This window comes from Thrips palmi, unplaced genomic scaffold (assembly GCF_012932325.1).
Source record: "Thrips palmi isolate BJ-2018 unplaced genomic scaffold, TpBJ-2018v1 HiC_scaffold_5, whole genome shotgun sequence".
NCBI lineage: Eukaryota > Metazoa > Arthropoda > Insecta > Thysanoptera > Thripidae > Thrips > Thrips palmi.
The window spans coordinates 13,357,860-13,372,518 of NW_023144632.1; the positions used below are offsets into that span (position 1 = coordinate 13,357,860).

The following is a 14,659-nucleotide window of genomic DNA, read 5'->3' on the forward strand; positions in this document are numbered from 1 at the left end:
ACGTGTGTTACTTTGCAATCAGTATGTCACTTCCCGAGAAGGTTTTGATGCGGAAAATCAAGAAAAGAGAAAAAAGAAAACAAGAGCTGTCCGAAAAAGAACCTGAGACGAAAAAAGCCAAACAAGACCCACCCGAAAATGGAGAAAATGGTCATACCGAAATTGAAGCATGTAAGTTGAGGTTAATTTGCGCTTCTAAAGCTGTTTATCCTCTTTCGCCCTGAAATTGGCTAAATAGAGTTAAAGTTTCGTTGGCTTCTTCCCTTTTTTTTACTAACATGATTTTTCTGTGGTTTGATTGCAGTGCCAGGATCCAGTTGTGCGCTTCAAGTTGAAAATGACAATGCCTTTACATCGCTGGAAGGACATGTTTGTGAACAAACCCTCAAAGGAATTGCTGACATGGGCTTTACGAATATGACAGAAATCCAAGCGCGCTCCATTCCCCCCCTCCTTGAAGGCCGCGACCTTGTTGGTGCAGCCAGAACAGGTTCCGGAAAGACTCTGGCTTTCCTCATTCCGGCTGTGGAGCTCATATTTAAACTGAAATTCATGCCCAGAAATGGTGAGGAATGTGATTTAAATTAATGCGTTTAATCCCTTGTTCTTCCCTTGTCTAATGACGTTAATTGGTGTAGGCACTGGTTGTATTATCATATCACCGACTCGTGAGCTGTCAATGCAGACCTTTGGAGTTCTGAAGGAGTTATTGAAGTACCACAATCATACATACGGTCTGATCATGGGAGGTGCTAATAGAACAACAGAGGCTCAAAAATTGTCGAAGGGTAAGTCATTAAAGGATTCCTTCCCATAATGTTTTCTGATTGCAGCATTTTAATAACTTCTGCCTTCCAGGTGTGAATATTGTTGTTGCAACCCCAGGACGACTCTTAGATCACCTACAGAATACGCCTGATTTCTTGTACAAAAATTTGCAATGCTTAGTCATTGATGAAGCTGATCGTATTCTTGAAGTTGGGTTTGAAGAGGAGCTCAAGAAAATTATATCAATTTTACCTCGTAAGCGACCATCTTTTGTGGCAACTTTCTGTCTAAACTCGCTCTCATTTGTTTAATTTACAAAACATTATTTTTACGTTACCAGAGAGAAGACAAACAATGATGTTCAGTGCCACATCAACAGAAAAAACTGAAGCATTAAAGAAGTTGGCTTTGAAGAAGGAGCCTGTTTATGTTGGAGTTGATGACTCTAAAGAGAGTGCAACAGTAGATGGATTAGAACAGGGTATGTCTATGTCTCTGAAATGTCAGTCTATTCTCTTAATTGTCCTATCTTGCTTATTTACAATTTTTGTTTACTGCACAGGATATGTAGTGTGTCCATCTGAAAGCAGATTCTTACTCCTGTTTACTTTCTTAAAAAAGAACCGCAAGAAGAAAGTAATGGTATTCTTCAGTTCGTGCATGTCTGTCAAATATCATCAAGAGTTACTCAATTATATTGACTTACCAGTTCTAGCCATTCATGTAAGATCTTTTCCTTCTAACTGTATGTGGTATGTGATATGTATCATTGGCAAACAAAGCTGTTTCTTTTCTTGTTATAGGGAAAGCAAAAACAGGCTAAACGAACTACAACATTTTACCAGTTCTGTAATGCAGAAACAGGCATCTTGCTCTGCACAGACGTTGCCGCCAGAGGGTTAGACATTCCTGCTGTTGACTGGATTGTCCAGTTTGATCCCCCAGATGATCCCAAGGTAGCTACTTCATTCCATGAAATATTTTATAGTTAAATTATATTAATTTGCTAGAAATTAAGAGATGAATTTATGTCTTTTGTGTGCAGGAATACATACACCGTGTTGGTCGAACGGCTCGAGGACAGGGAAGCTCTGGTCATGCTCTTCTTATTTTGCGTCCAGAGGAGTTGGGTTTTCTTCGATATTTGAAGCAAGCTAAGGTGCCACTAAATGAATTCGACTTTTCATGGAGCAAGGTAGCGGACATCCAGCCCCAGGTATGTCAGAAGACCGCATAAATGCATGATTGATTCATTTTTCTTTGAACACGTAGGGTCTCAAGTTTTGTGTTTACCATTTTACAGTTGGAGAAATTAATTGCAAAGAACTACTTCTTGCACCTATCAGCAAAGGAAGCGTACAAAGCATATGTTAGATCATATGATTCCCATCAGCTTAAGACTATTTTTAATGTTGAATCTTTAGATCTGGCCAAGGTGGGTAAATCATTTGGCTTTACAGTTCCCCCTGCAGTCGATCTTAAAGTCAATAGTCAAAACTGTAACCGTCCAAGGAAAAGACTTGGTGGTGGCGGTTATGGTTACTTCAAGGAGATGAATAAGGACAAAAAAGACAAGACCTTCTACAAACAAGTAAATAGATCTAAAGGTCCCAAAAAATGGTAAAATATGTGAGGTGGTGGTCCATTTATGATAATATCATCTGGCACCTTCCAAGAGCTATTCTTACCTAGGTATTTATATTGATCAAGGTATGCAAAAAACGAGTGGCCGCTTTACAACTTTGGTTGTATAAAAGTTTGTCTTGTTTTATCACATAAATTGTGTGGAGATGTGTTCAACTCAGTTTATATTCTGTAAGGAATTCATAAGTGAAAAATTGATTGTGCAGAAAAAAAGATTCAATCAAATAATGTCAATGAAGTTTGTATAACAGTTTTATTATATAAATATTTACTCAAATTAAATATAAAACACATACATAGTTAAAAGAGCAGCCTTATATTCTTTAAAACACATCACAATATGGTCTGGACGGATTCATGTTTCCATATCATTTACATTCTGTTGCACATAAAGGTTACATACAAAGTAATAAGAAATGAAATGAATAAAATATAGCTACAATACACAGAAAAATAGATCCAAAATAAAGACCAAATAAATCATGGTTCTTCTTGGGCATATTTAACCCTTCAGTCTCAGCTCTAAAACTCCCAGGACTCCATCCACTTTAAACTATACATAGTACTATTAGGGTCGTTTGCTAGAGGCCCGGCCATGCCATAGGCCAATGGTGAAAATAGAATAAAACTGAAATTGGGAGGGGAGAGATCATAAATGAACATTCACAGGTTTCTAATTTCAGCTCATTCATTTCATTCAAACACACCTGTAGGTAGTGCAAGCCAAAATTGTACCAACTACCCAGTGGAACACAGAGGCTTTTACTCTTTCTGGTACATACAAAAGAATTGTGTCCAGTATGTATGTTAAGACAATTCCTAAAATGAAATCAAATTAATTAATTTAAATATTTTTTATAAAATAAGGTTGTAAATTCAATTTTAAGATGACATACCTGTAATCATTGAACTAAACAACAGGGCTGGAAAGTAGTGATGGAAATACAGAACTCTGCCCATGAACCAAAATGGTACATAGTGCAAGAACCACCCAACAAACAACCAAGCACCACTGTTCTTTAAACGTTGTTGCCTTTCTGTTGATCAAATCATGAGAAATAGAGAGAATAATAAATATCAATGGAACAAGTAAACAAGTTTCTATTACCTTGGAAGGAGGGATCAGAAATGGTTATGCCACGCTGTTCACATATCATGCTGGAAATAAATACTAGAAGAAAAGACAGTAAGAAAAGTATGTTGCCCCACCAAATGATTGGATTTCCTAGCAAATAAATACGATATGGCTGCCCTGAAAAGAATTGACCCTGTAACAAAAGGTGACTTAAATTAAATTAGTTTCTACATGAGAGGAGAGCTCTCATGCTTCTCTCATGGTTTCTAAAACCAAATCTAAGATTGGAAGAATACAGCAGTTGAATGTTACCCTGTAATTGATAGGCCATTGCCATGGTCGAGATGTAACTTCACCTTCCTTAGGCTTAAGTCCAGCATTTCCCTGCAACATCACTGCGTGGGATTCAAAGAAGCGTTCTAAGAAACTGGGAGCATAGACATCAAAGCTGACATTTGGCACTGCAGATAAAGAAAGATTCAATTATGAGATCTTTTAGGGACCACAACAAAATGAATTTAGAATCAATCAAATTAACTCTTACACTTTGGAAAGATGTTGTCCTCTACATTCCAAACTGCATTTTTGTCTCTTAAATTTGGGTTGCATGAAACTTCCTGCTGTTCATAAGCCCTAAACAAAATCAATAGAAAGCATTAATAAATCAGAAGTTCTGGAAATGTAGTCTTACTGCATCTCTACCAACCATTTCGGGAGTTGGGCACCTGTAGCAGTCAAAACACAATTTTGCAAGAAATGAAGGAAACGAAGGCGGGAGCTGACAGTAGTGACCACTTCATCCTTTTTCCCATCAACAATTAGAACCTGCCAGACATCATTTGCATCACCAGTGCCATTCTGAAAAATTCAATTAATAAACGTTTTCAGCTGTCTCCATAATTTAAGAATCAAGGTGGTCAATAACAAACTATCTGTAGATTCATACTTCTCCATAACCTGTGACTTGATAATGCTTTCGAGACATAGGTGCGACTTCATCATGTGAATGAAGATTGCGCATGGTGCTAATATGTTCTAATCTAATTAAATCACCATGCTTCACAATCTGTACTGGGTCATTTTTCTCTGGTTCAACATCAATTTTCTTTACTCGCCACTTATTATTTTCATCCTTGTGAGAATATGTTGTGATCTGCAACAGTTTCAGTTGAGTTCTGTGACTGTTCAATTTTAAAAGTGATCTTTAAGCTAGTATTTCCAAGGTTCACCTGTTGCTGCCGTGCTCCAACTCCTTGAGGGTACAAGTGCCAATGGGAATGAAGGTAGCCTCCACCAGTCCTCTGGTTTTTCAATGTTACTACAGCACCATAAGCAAGCTCTGCAAGAATAAAAATGTCAACTTTAGTACATATGGATCGCAGCCAAGTTATTAATAGGTAGAGATGATCTTATACATACCACGTGGCATACTAGCATTGTGAAGGGAATTGCCTTTTAGTTGAGACTGGAATGCGGAACTGTAAAAACCGTCTCCATGACCACTGAAAAAGAGTAACTCAATTTCAAATGGTGCTTGGTATACACTGTAATTTTGAAAACTTTAATGAATTTTTACAAACCTTTTATTTAGTAACGACAAATGGATGTAGAAAAAGAATGCATACAGCATAGCAGGTATCACAATAAGGCATAGTGCTCTTGCAAGAAAGTGTTTCACAGAATAACTCTACCAACAAAACAAAAATTAATTAATTAAATAGTAAAGAAATAAAGAAAAACAAGATAGTTATTTCAAATTTCCTCACAATGGGCTTTGTCAAATCTCCAAGTATGTCCCAGAGCTCATAAATAGTATGGAGTCCCACAAACACAACAATGAAGAGCCCAACAAATTTCACACAAATGGAGCAGGATAACATGATGCCTGTAAATGTGAGCCAGAACCACCAGGGTTTTGAAAAGGACTGGTCACTGTACGAGTTGAATTTCGCCATACCCATCACTGATCCCATCACAAAGAACAGCAGAATTGGATCTAGTAGAATATACTGAGTCAAAGTCAGGGTTCCAATATCTAGTGGAAAACAAAGAAATTAGGTATTATCAGAGAGCATACAAGTTCAAACGGGAAAGAAAGCGGTGTGTTTCCTAGCTTACCGAACAAAATTAGAGAAGCACTGATGGCAGCAGCTGTAAGGGACTGAGTCATTTCCCATACAGTGCAAAAGCAGAAAGGGACTATAGCAGCTCCCAGCAGTGTACAAAACTGAAAAAAGGGATCAGATGCATAAATATTAACATTACTAAAAAAAGCCTTAGAGAGAAGTAATTTCATGTAACTCACGACTCTCATCCCAACATAGTTGACATCAGTGTATTTATCTCCTGGATTAGAAAAGGCAAAGGAGCCATCATAGCCCGTCATGTAGCCAGATAAAGCAATAAGCATCTGTAAACAAGAAACAATAAAAATTATTGTTACAAAAAATGTGGGGAATTGAAATTTTTAAAGTCTCTTTAAAAGTCTTTTATTACCTTCCCAAGCGGTGGATGTACATCAAAGAAGAATGTTCGATTGATGTACCAGCTAGCCATCTTCCCGAAATGAGTTTCATCCCAGCTGTGTCAGGAGACGCAAACCATGTGAAGTTAGCAGTATAATGACAGCACTCTTAAAATTTTGAAAATTTTACCTTAGTTGACAAAACTTACCATACATGATCTGGTTCAGTTACTTTATAGAACCTTGTTCCAAATGTAAGCACAAGTACTGCACCAAAAACAAACCACCAAATATTGCTTTCACTGAAAAACAAGGAATACCAGTTCGTGAATTACTCTTTATCAACAAAAAAAAATTATTCACTGACAAACTAGAGATATACTGACCTGTCAGTAACCGAGAATGCAGACGACGTGGAACCTTTAACCTTCTTGCCTCGGCTTTCACCTTTCACAACTTTGCTCATTGTGCTGTTTTCTAGGACAAAAACTAAGGAGTATCTATCACAAAGGTATTATCAAAACAAAAAAATATTTCATGAAATTTGAAGCGTTTTGTACAGGCGAAGGACCGGCATTTTCCTGCCGACAACAAACTTTCCCGGTTATAAACAAAACCGCACACGGGGCAAAACAAACGGTATTTTCGTAGCCTTCTACAACACGACCTCGAGGCCCCCCCCCCCCAACACACACCTACTACATCCGTAGCGGGAACAGCACGATCCTTTCAAACGCTCAGCAAAGTCTTTCTCGGGATTTACGTACTTTTGTGAAGAGAGCTTGAAGCAGCCGGGACAACATCATATTCTTTATGTTGTTTTCAGGCTTTAACAATGGACAAGGCCGACAACAATGTTCAAAAGAACGTTTTTTCAAGGGTATTTTTTCCTCATTTATTTTGTGAGACGACTTTGCTGTGGTTTTGCGAGTACAGGGACGTGTGGACTTCCGTGCTCTGTCTGGAGTCACTGGAGGCCTCGAGGGGCAACGAGGCACTCACCGAGCCGCAGACTGATTCCGAGGGTCGTGTTTTGTCGCTCTGTCTCTCTCGCACCTATGACGCCCCACGAGTGCGAGAGAGACAGAGCGACAAAACACGTCTCTCGGGATGAGTCTCCTGGAGCAGCGTGCTGGAGGCGCGAGGCACTCGAGGCGCCTCCAGCTCCAGCCTGGCCGTGCCTGGCCGTGCCTGGCCGTGCCGCCCATGCCGACCACGCCGTGCCGCAAGGTGCCGCGGCCCAGTCATGCTCTCTCTTTTCCTCTCCGTGGGTGGCGGCGCTGGGGCTGGAGAGCTGGAGGTGTGTGCCGCTCTGCCGCACTGTGTGGGCCGACTGGGCCGGTGCCGCTAGTGCCGTCATCGTCCGAACGACGTGCTAAGAGGCCCGCCGCCCCGCCCCGCCGCCCTGCCGCCCAGCTGCACCGCTGCACCCCGTCGGCCGCTCGGTCTTCCCGCACCGCGATGATGACGGCTACCGGTGTTGCGCCTCCATCGGCAGGGGACTTGCCGCCGTAGAATTGAAGTCAAGCAGAAGTTGGCTCTGAAGACGGAGTGCGGATCCTCGCGGGCCTTCCCTTTGGCGACGCCGGCGGCGGCGGACGGCCGATGGGTGAGGCAGGCGGCGGCGAGGCGGCGAGGCGGCAGCCTGCGGTTCGGGGGTACGGGTAGCTCGGCAGCTCAACTTCCTCCTGGCGTGTTTGCCTTATTAGAATAGCCAGATTCCTTCATCCGTTCGTTTGTTTTACGCTGGCTGCGCTGGCTCTGTTGACGCAGGCCACGTATATGTGTGCCCACGCGGGTGAAGGCGTCGCGGTGAAGCACGGTGCCGGACGGGACGGGCCGGCCCAAGTCTCCGGCTCGGTCTCCGGCCACCAGTGGTACCAGTGGTGCTTCACCTCACCGCCCTGCTGGACACTGGAATCTGGAGCCCTGAAGGACGATGCAGGGCCCCTGAAAAACAAGACCTGCCGCGGCCGATCAAACAGAAGATCATGTAGAAACAGCTTCTGTACGCCTTGGGATCTGCAGAATCGGCCATGCTGCTGGACTGGCTGGGCTGGTTGGGCTGCTGCTCGGTGCTTTCGCAGTGCGCCAGGACGCTGCTTCCTTATCACCCTGACTGCCGCAGTGCCGCATCGAAGAAGGTGTTAACAAGCCGCTCCCAGGCCGGGCCACAGCCACACGCACTGGGCCAAGGCGAGTCCGAGTCCATTCCATTCACACGTGTTAGTGAGCCCCTTTTCCCCTCATGACCACATTTCCAGAAAGTAACGAGGCCCCGCTTATTACATCCCGAATCCCCCGAATCGGGCGAGCCGAGCCGGGCCAGCAGGGCCGGGGCGGGCAGGCCAGGACCGGAGCGCGCAGGCAGCGCAGCAGAGCGCCCGAGGGGTAGGCAGCCCATTCACCACCGGAGCCACCCCGATGGGGAAGGCACCTTTGTTATGGCTATTTCTATTGCTATTGACCTGTTAACGTGAAATAATACAACGGCAGCAAGGTACGTTCGCTTGGAGTAATAAAGTAAGTAGGTAAGGTGTTCGGGGCCACGGCCACCCGGGGTGCACGACGAGCGCCGCGCGACCTCGCCTGCACGCTGCCTGCACACAGGGCGCAGACAGCAGCGCGATTCGGAGAGCGCTTTCGCCGCACTCTCCCTCTCTCTCCCTCGCACTCACGGTGCGTCGCCGGGAGGGCGTGAGAGAGACAGGGCGGCGAAAGCACTGTTCGGCATGGGCAGGCGTGGGCCAACCGCGCGGCACCGCCGTGGCCCGCGCACCGCGATAAGGAGCCGCCTATCTGGATCAGCCTTATCTTTATGGAATTATAACGAGATGCAGGGCAATAAAGGTGTCCCGACGCCTTGATTCTGTGGGGGCTGTGGCTGTGGAGGGCCCGCCAGACGAACCGGGCTTCGGGAATGTGTGAGTGGGGAAAGAGGGGGGGACATTGTTGTAGTTGTGGCAGGGCGCGGCGATCGAGGTTAGTTCACTCGCGTCATATATTCTTGCAGACTCTGTGAAAAATCATCGATTTCCGCGCCATTTTTCATTCCGGCTTGCGTGGCTTGTGAATCGCACTCGTAGTTACTTGTCGCATTGCCTCGGCCTTCGAGCATTGCCTCAGGATGCCTGGTGATGCCTGGCGACTTCAAGTCTGGACGTTCTCGCGTTGTCACTCAAAATCCTGACAAGGCTGACGAACCCGCTCCGCAAACAGTAGCGATTATCTTGATTCCTGGGGAAACATGGAGCTCCTGCAGGCCTGCAAGCCCGCCGAGACTTGGCCAAAACAATCCCCGGGAGGTGACACTGACCAGGGAAGTTCCTTGAACCGAACGGCAAGGAGAAATCGGCCAACCGAGCCGCAGCGAGAGCGACGAACTTAGCGGACTGTCGCTTGTTTGATGAGCGTGAGACGGGTTAAAATATTTGAAACATGTCACAAAAGATAAAAATCGAGAGGAAATTTTGTGGTGTAGACCGGAGGAGTCGAGGCCCCGGACGACCGGATCGAGTTTCAGGGGCGCGGCTGCCTCTGGCGGGGCTGGCTGCCCCTCGGGCTGCCCTTCGCTGTCCTAGGTGGAGCTTGGCGGCTCTGCCAGGGCTCGGCGAGCAGCATGGAGCAGGCCGAGCAGGGGGAGGGGAGCGGACGGGCATCGCTCATCTGCATCAAAACGCAGAAAGGAAAAAATAAAAAAAGGAGCGAGCGGGGAGGAAAGGGCGACGGGTAAATTCACAAAATGGAGACTTCCCCCTCTGGTTGGAGGGGACGCCAGCGACCGCCAGCGACAGGGTCGACGTGGAGGTGTGTTGCGCGGCTGAGCGCTGACAACGGCTCGAACGGGTGCATCGCCCCGTGAACTGATGCCGCGACGCCGCCGACGGAGGAAGGCGCGGAACCGCGCCCGGGTCGCAGAGGTCGCGCGGTGCGGTCGCGGAGCGCGGTCGCGGGTGAACCGTTGCGTGAACGCGAGCGCGCGTCCCGTTTCGCAAATGAATACTAATTGAAAGGGTGGCTTGTTAAACAAAGTGAGGCGGACTGCCGCGGCCCGGCTCGCCCCGCCCCGCCCCGGAGGCTGGGGGAAGAGCGCACGCAAATATGGATCACGCTGGAGTTGCGTCGGGCGACCGCACTCAGACAAATATACGCGCGCTCACTAGCACGGCGGCACGTCAGTGCGGTAACGCCTTGTTAGTTTTTGTTGTGTGGGCACAGCGCGCGGGCGGAGTATGCGGAAAGAAGGCAAGGGCTGGCGGCGCCGAGGCCGCACCGAGGCGACACGCACGCCAGCCTGAGGACGTCCAGGACCAGGACCGCGCTGCCGTCGGGCCCGGTCGGGTCTTGGGAGATGGCCGAGGGAAGTACCAGGAAGGCCGTGCTGGGCTCCAGGCTCCAGCCAGGCTCGCTCCGCCAGGCTCGCTCCAGCGCTCCAGCCGGGCCGCGGCCTCACTGGAAGGCCGCAGGAGCGCGCCACCGCGCCGCAGACGGCAAGACGACGAGACGCGCAGTGGAGGAGGCCACGTGACCCGGCGGCGCGCTATTGGCGTCACCATGGCAACGCGGGGGCAGCGGCGGGTCGTCGCGCGCGCCCATTGGCGGGAGGGAGGGGCTTGGCGGCGACCTGGAGGGGAGGCCTTCCCCCTCCCGGCGGCGCGCGGCCACCCCCACCACGCGGCCACCCCTGCCGCTATGTCATGTTCCCCAAAGTTTGGAAGACACTTCAGTTTGATCACGGTAAGCTAAATAGTGCGACCCCGGACCCGGACCCCCTCCTCGCTGGCCAAACACGGGAGGCTGGCTCGGCCCGACTCACGGACTCGGCCCTCGCGCATCCCGGGCCAAGTCCGCCGCATCGTTAGAAAAGTCGTGTTTGTTTTCCCAATCAGTGCTACCCGCCAGTGCCGCCCAGCCCAGTGCGTGCCGCGGGGCGCGGGGCGTGCGTCCAGTGCGTTCGCGTGTGGTGCGTTGGCCGCGCGGGCCTGTGCGCGTGTGCTCGGATTCGACATGAAGTGTTGTGACTAGTGATCTTGTGCTCTGGATGCGGCTCCCATGTTGTCGCAGAAGTTGTACGGCGTGGACGCGGCCGTGAGCAGCGCCATGAGCCCCGCCATGAGCCCCGCCATGAGCTCGGCGATGACGCCGTCCTACTCCTCCATGTCCGTCATGAGCAGGGCCTGCACGGACATGAACGCCATGAGCTCCCCCCAGGGGGCGGCGGCGTCCTTCGGGCCTGCCGGGCTGCCCATGGGCTCCATGACGTCCATGAACAACTGCATGGTGGGCTCCAGCATGCCCTACAGCTCGCCCATGGGAGGCGTGGGCTCGTGCATGAGCTCCATGGGCGGCTACTCCAACCTGGGGCCCGTGACGTCGCTGGGCAGCCGCGGCGAGCCCGGCCCCGGGGAGCCCGTGTCCCCCAACTCGCAGCTGCGACGCGGCCAGGACAAGCCGTACCGCCGCTCGTACACGCACGCCAAGCCGCCGTACTCGTACATCTCGCTCATCACCATGGCCATCCAGAACACGCCGTCCAAGATGCTGACGCTGTCCGAGATCTACCAGTTCATCATGGACCTGTTCCCCTTCTACCGGCAAAACCAGCAGCGCTGGCAGAACTCCATCCGGCACTCGCTGTCCTTCAACGACTGCTTCGTCAAGGTGCCCCGCACGCCGGACAAGCCCGGCAAGGGCTCCTTCTGGACGCTGCACCCCGAGTCCGGCAACATGTTCGAGAACGGCTGCTACCTGCGCCGCCAGAAGCGCTTCAAGGACGAGAAGAAGGAGCAGCAGCGCGCGCACACCAAGAGCACGTCGCCGCACCCCACTGACGCCAAGAAAGAGGTGCCCGACGACCTGGTGCACAAGCACGCGCACCCCCACGGCCCGCACGGCGTGCACGACAAGGACCACCTCGGCATGCTGGGCAGCATGCACCCCAAGGTGGAGGACCCCATGACGCTGCTGAGCCACGCGGCGGGTGTGGGCGCGGACCTCTGCGGCCTGCCTCAGCAGCTGCAGCAGCACCCGCAGCACCCACAGCACCCGCAGCACCCGCAGCACCCCCAGCACCACCACCAGCTGCAGCAGCAGCCGCCCCAACACCACCAGCAGCACCACCAGCAGCACCACCAGACCCAGGACGAGCTGGCCGCCATGGTCTCGCGGTGCCACCCCAACCTGCTGCCGGACTACCAGCTCAAGCAGGAGCAGGCGCACCCCTTCTCCATCACGAGGCTGCTGCCGGCCGAGAGCAAGGCGGACTTGTACGGCAAGCCCTCGGACCTGAGGCTGCAGTACGACATGGCGCAGTACGGCTACAACCCGCACGAGAGCTACTACCACTATCACCACTCGTCGCCAGGGACCACGGCCTTGTGACAGTACCCCCTGGCCTAAGGCCAGCCTGAGCCAGGCAGGGCCAGGGCCCACGGCGTGCCGTGCACTGCTGCCTGCTGCCCGGCCCGGGACCACCAAGGCGAGGGACCACGGACCACACCACTGCAGTGCTGTGTGCTTGTTGACGCCAGGCGTCGCCAGGCGTCGCCGGACTGACGCGGCATCAGTGATGCCCCGTGTGCAACGTCTTGCCCCGACACGTCACGTTTTTGTACATTTTTTAAAAAAATCAACGGGTGCACACGTGAGAAAATTGTGTTAGTACGTACTTTTTTGCTGATATCGGCTATGAACTATTTTAAAGAAATATTTGTTATATGATATGTTTAATTTTTGTTTTTATTTTGTGTAAATATGATTATTTGATTGCCGCTAGATTTCAGTGCAAATATTACCAACTCTGTTGAATTCCATTTTCTGTATACGTTTAAAAATCCATACAGTAGATTTATTACGTGTGAAAGGGGGGCGGGGAGGGGAGGGGAATTCCGTTCGTGTCACGCGCGCGCGAAAGGACGGAGAGGGACAGAGTGTTATGTTTTGTGGGAGGTGGATGAGAGAAAATCCCTCCTCATTTCGATAGACTGGGACTTTCTTCTAGCCGCATGTTTTCCTAGGATAGAGGTACCGCAGACATATGCTGGTACATTGCACTGCGCATCTTTTGTCAAAGGAGCAGAGTGTTTCGTAAAAAAAATCTCATGAACATTTATTATGTTTTCCATTTGTTTTGGTGCCAGCTTTATTTACTTTGTGGTGTGTGTTAGGAATATCAACTCATTGTTAAGTTTTTGCTCCATAATAAGTGATCTGAGATAAGCATTTTCCGTAGAAAGTTGATTGTTGTTCGGATCACGCCACGTTATTTGGATCTGACCTCGGCACGAACTCACAGTGTGCTTGTTCGCGTCGACTGTCTGGTTGGCGGTTAAGTGTCGTGGAATTTTGTGTTGACGCGCCACGAGCGTTCTGAAGGCGCCCCATTGCACACGATGGCGCCTAACGTAGCCTTGCATTATTACACACGTCCTTTATATGCAAATGAGGAAGCAGCGCTTTTGCCGCATTTTGAGCTGCGTGCATTATGCATTTTCGCCTCGACGTGCAGCCATGGTGCTCGCCCCAGTCATTCGGGTCCCTATCGGACGACGAGGAACCTATCGTGTGAATGGCGCGCCAAATTATTGAAATCGATTCTGCTAGTTTTATTTGTTATTATTACACTCATTGTACTCATATGTGGTTGCCATATATTTGTTGCTGTCCGGTTGTGTGTCTTTTTTAACTCATTTATCTCAGATACAGCCATTTCCTCTCTCGTTTCGTGGGCCCATTGAGCCCACTCGTGCCATTTCGTGCTGGATTCAGTCATAGACTCCTTTACTAGTCATAAACAATTAACCCGCCTCGATGTCCATGCTAAGTGATATTTGACCTTTTGTTAGCGCGTGGGTTCAATTTTTTTTTATTTTAGTTTTTGAAGTGCGACAAAGGAATCAAGTACAAAATTAACAAATACTGGCTAGCTTCCCGCTGTTGCACGGCAAAGGCTGCGTGCGTGTCAAGACGCGACGAGTGAAGTCACAGCATTTTATCTTCAACTCTTTCCAAATCAAATATTTTCGCCCAGCGCGTGTTTTGAAGTCTGTTTTTAAAAGATACTTTAAATTACAACGTTAAGACATTAAAAGAGTTGGTGATGCTTTGATGTGGCTGCGCTCGAGAGGTATTTGTCTGCATCTGGCTCGTCTGGAGTGGGCCTAAGGCTCAATGTAAATGGAAAGTACATGTTTTGTTTGTAAGAGAGTTATGTCAGCTCTTATCTTCGGGATTAATTTTAAAATTTTACGTATATAAATATATATATTTATATTTTCCCTTTGTTGTTGTTATGAAATGTGGAAGGTCGATAATGGATTCATATTTTATGTCAGGATCATGTGTACTTGTTACACGTGGGAATCTGTTGGGCTTCTGTAAGATCGAAGCCAAAAACTCTGTGATATAATCTGATATAAATAAGTTATATAACAAATTCTGTATATATACCTGAGTATTATTATATGTGCATCTGATTCCAACCAGTCCAAAAAAGTGATTGATACTGATCGAAAAGGTATGAATGAAATATACCAATCTCAATTATGAAAAGTAACCCTCTCAGTTCTTATTTATCATTTATTCACCACATAATAGTTACAGACATACAGAGCAAAACCATCAACTTGATTTAAAAAAAATTATGAAGAGCATGCACACACACATGCACACACACAGCACCGAAGAACAAGAGATGAATCAGCCACCGA

General features: G+C 48.5%; 3 protein-coding genes across 3 annotated transcripts; 2 read left to right on the plus strand and 1 right to left on the minus strand.

The window, feature by feature from the left end:
• The first annotated feature begins 23 nt into the window (after positions 1-23).
• On the plus strand, positions 24-2,708 carry LOC117650225 (probable ATP-dependent RNA helicase pitchoune). The gene is made up of 9 exons (XM_034393471.1): positions 24-171; positions 305-565; positions 639-788; positions 859-1,023; positions 1,109-1,249; positions 1,331-1,491; positions 1,572-1,724; positions 1,814-1,984; positions 2,072-2,708. Exons 1-9 carry the CDS (start codon positions 24-26, stop codon positions 2,390-2,392), a joined length of 1,671 nt encoding a protein of 556 aa, XP_034249362.1. The 3' UTR covers positions 2,393-2,708.
• Positions 2,647-6,601, minus strand: LOC117650223 (protein O-mannosyl-transferase 2). Its single transcript, XM_034393469.1, has 17 exons — positions 6,338-6,601; positions 6,161-6,253; positions 5,984-6,068; positions 5,793-5,897; positions 5,606-5,714; positions 5,254-5,522; positions 5,068-5,174; positions 4,907-4,989; positions 4,717-4,826; positions 4,434-4,640; positions 4,194-4,345; positions 4,032-4,120; positions 3,800-3,948; positions 3,521-3,680; positions 3,309-3,449; positions 3,120-3,231; positions 2,647-3,040 (listed from the first exon to the last, which is right to left on the minus strand). The coding sequence occupies exons 1-17, from the start codon at positions 6,415-6,417 to the stop codon at positions 2,935-2,937; spliced, it is 2,157 nt and encodes a 718-aa protein (XP_034249360.1). The 5' UTR covers positions 6,418-6,601; the 3' UTR covers positions 2,647-2,934.
• Positions 6,602-10,687: 4,086 nt separating this feature from the next.
• On the plus strand, positions 10,688-14,392 carry LOC117650870 (protein fork head-like). The gene has a single exon (XM_034394485.1). The coding sequence runs from the start codon at positions 11,004-11,006 to the stop codon at positions 12,330-12,332; it is 1,329 nt and encodes a 442-aa protein (XP_034250376.1). The 5' UTR covers positions 10,688-11,003; the 3' UTR covers positions 12,333-14,392.
• The last annotated feature ends 267 nt before the right edge of the window (positions 14,393-14,659 follow it).

Excerpts from the sequence above, each read along its gene's own strand:
- LOC117650225 (XM_034393471.1), top strand. The coding sequence starts at position 24 with ATGTCACTTCCCGAGAAGGTTTTGATGCGGAAAATCAAGAAAAGAGAA. Across the intron at positions 172-304 it reads TCATACCGAAATTGAAGCAT|TGCCAGGATCCAGTTGTGCG; the intron begins GTAAGTTGAGGT and ends GTTTGATTGCAG. Across the intron at positions 566-638 it reads GAAATTCATGCCCAGAAATG|GCACTGGTTGTATTATCATA; the intron begins GTGAGGAATGTG and ends TAATTGGTGTAG.
- LOC117650223 (XM_034393469.1), bottom strand. The coding sequence starts at position 6,417 with ATGAGCAAAGTTGTGAAAGGTGAAAGCCGAGGCAAGAAGGTTAAAGGT. Across the intron at positions 6,254-6,337 it reads GCATTCTCGGTTACTGACAG|TGAAAGCAATATTTGGTGGT; the intron begins GTCAGTATATCT and ends CTTGTTTTTCAG. Across the intron at positions 4,346-4,433 it reads AAGTCACAGGTTATGGAGAA|AATGGCACTGGTGATGCAAA; the intron begins GTATGAATCTAC and ends TGAATTTTTCAG.
- LOC117650870 (XM_034394485.1), top strand. The coding sequence starts at position 11,004 with ATGTTGTCGCAGAAGTTGTACGGCGTGGACGCGGCCGTGAGCAGCGCC.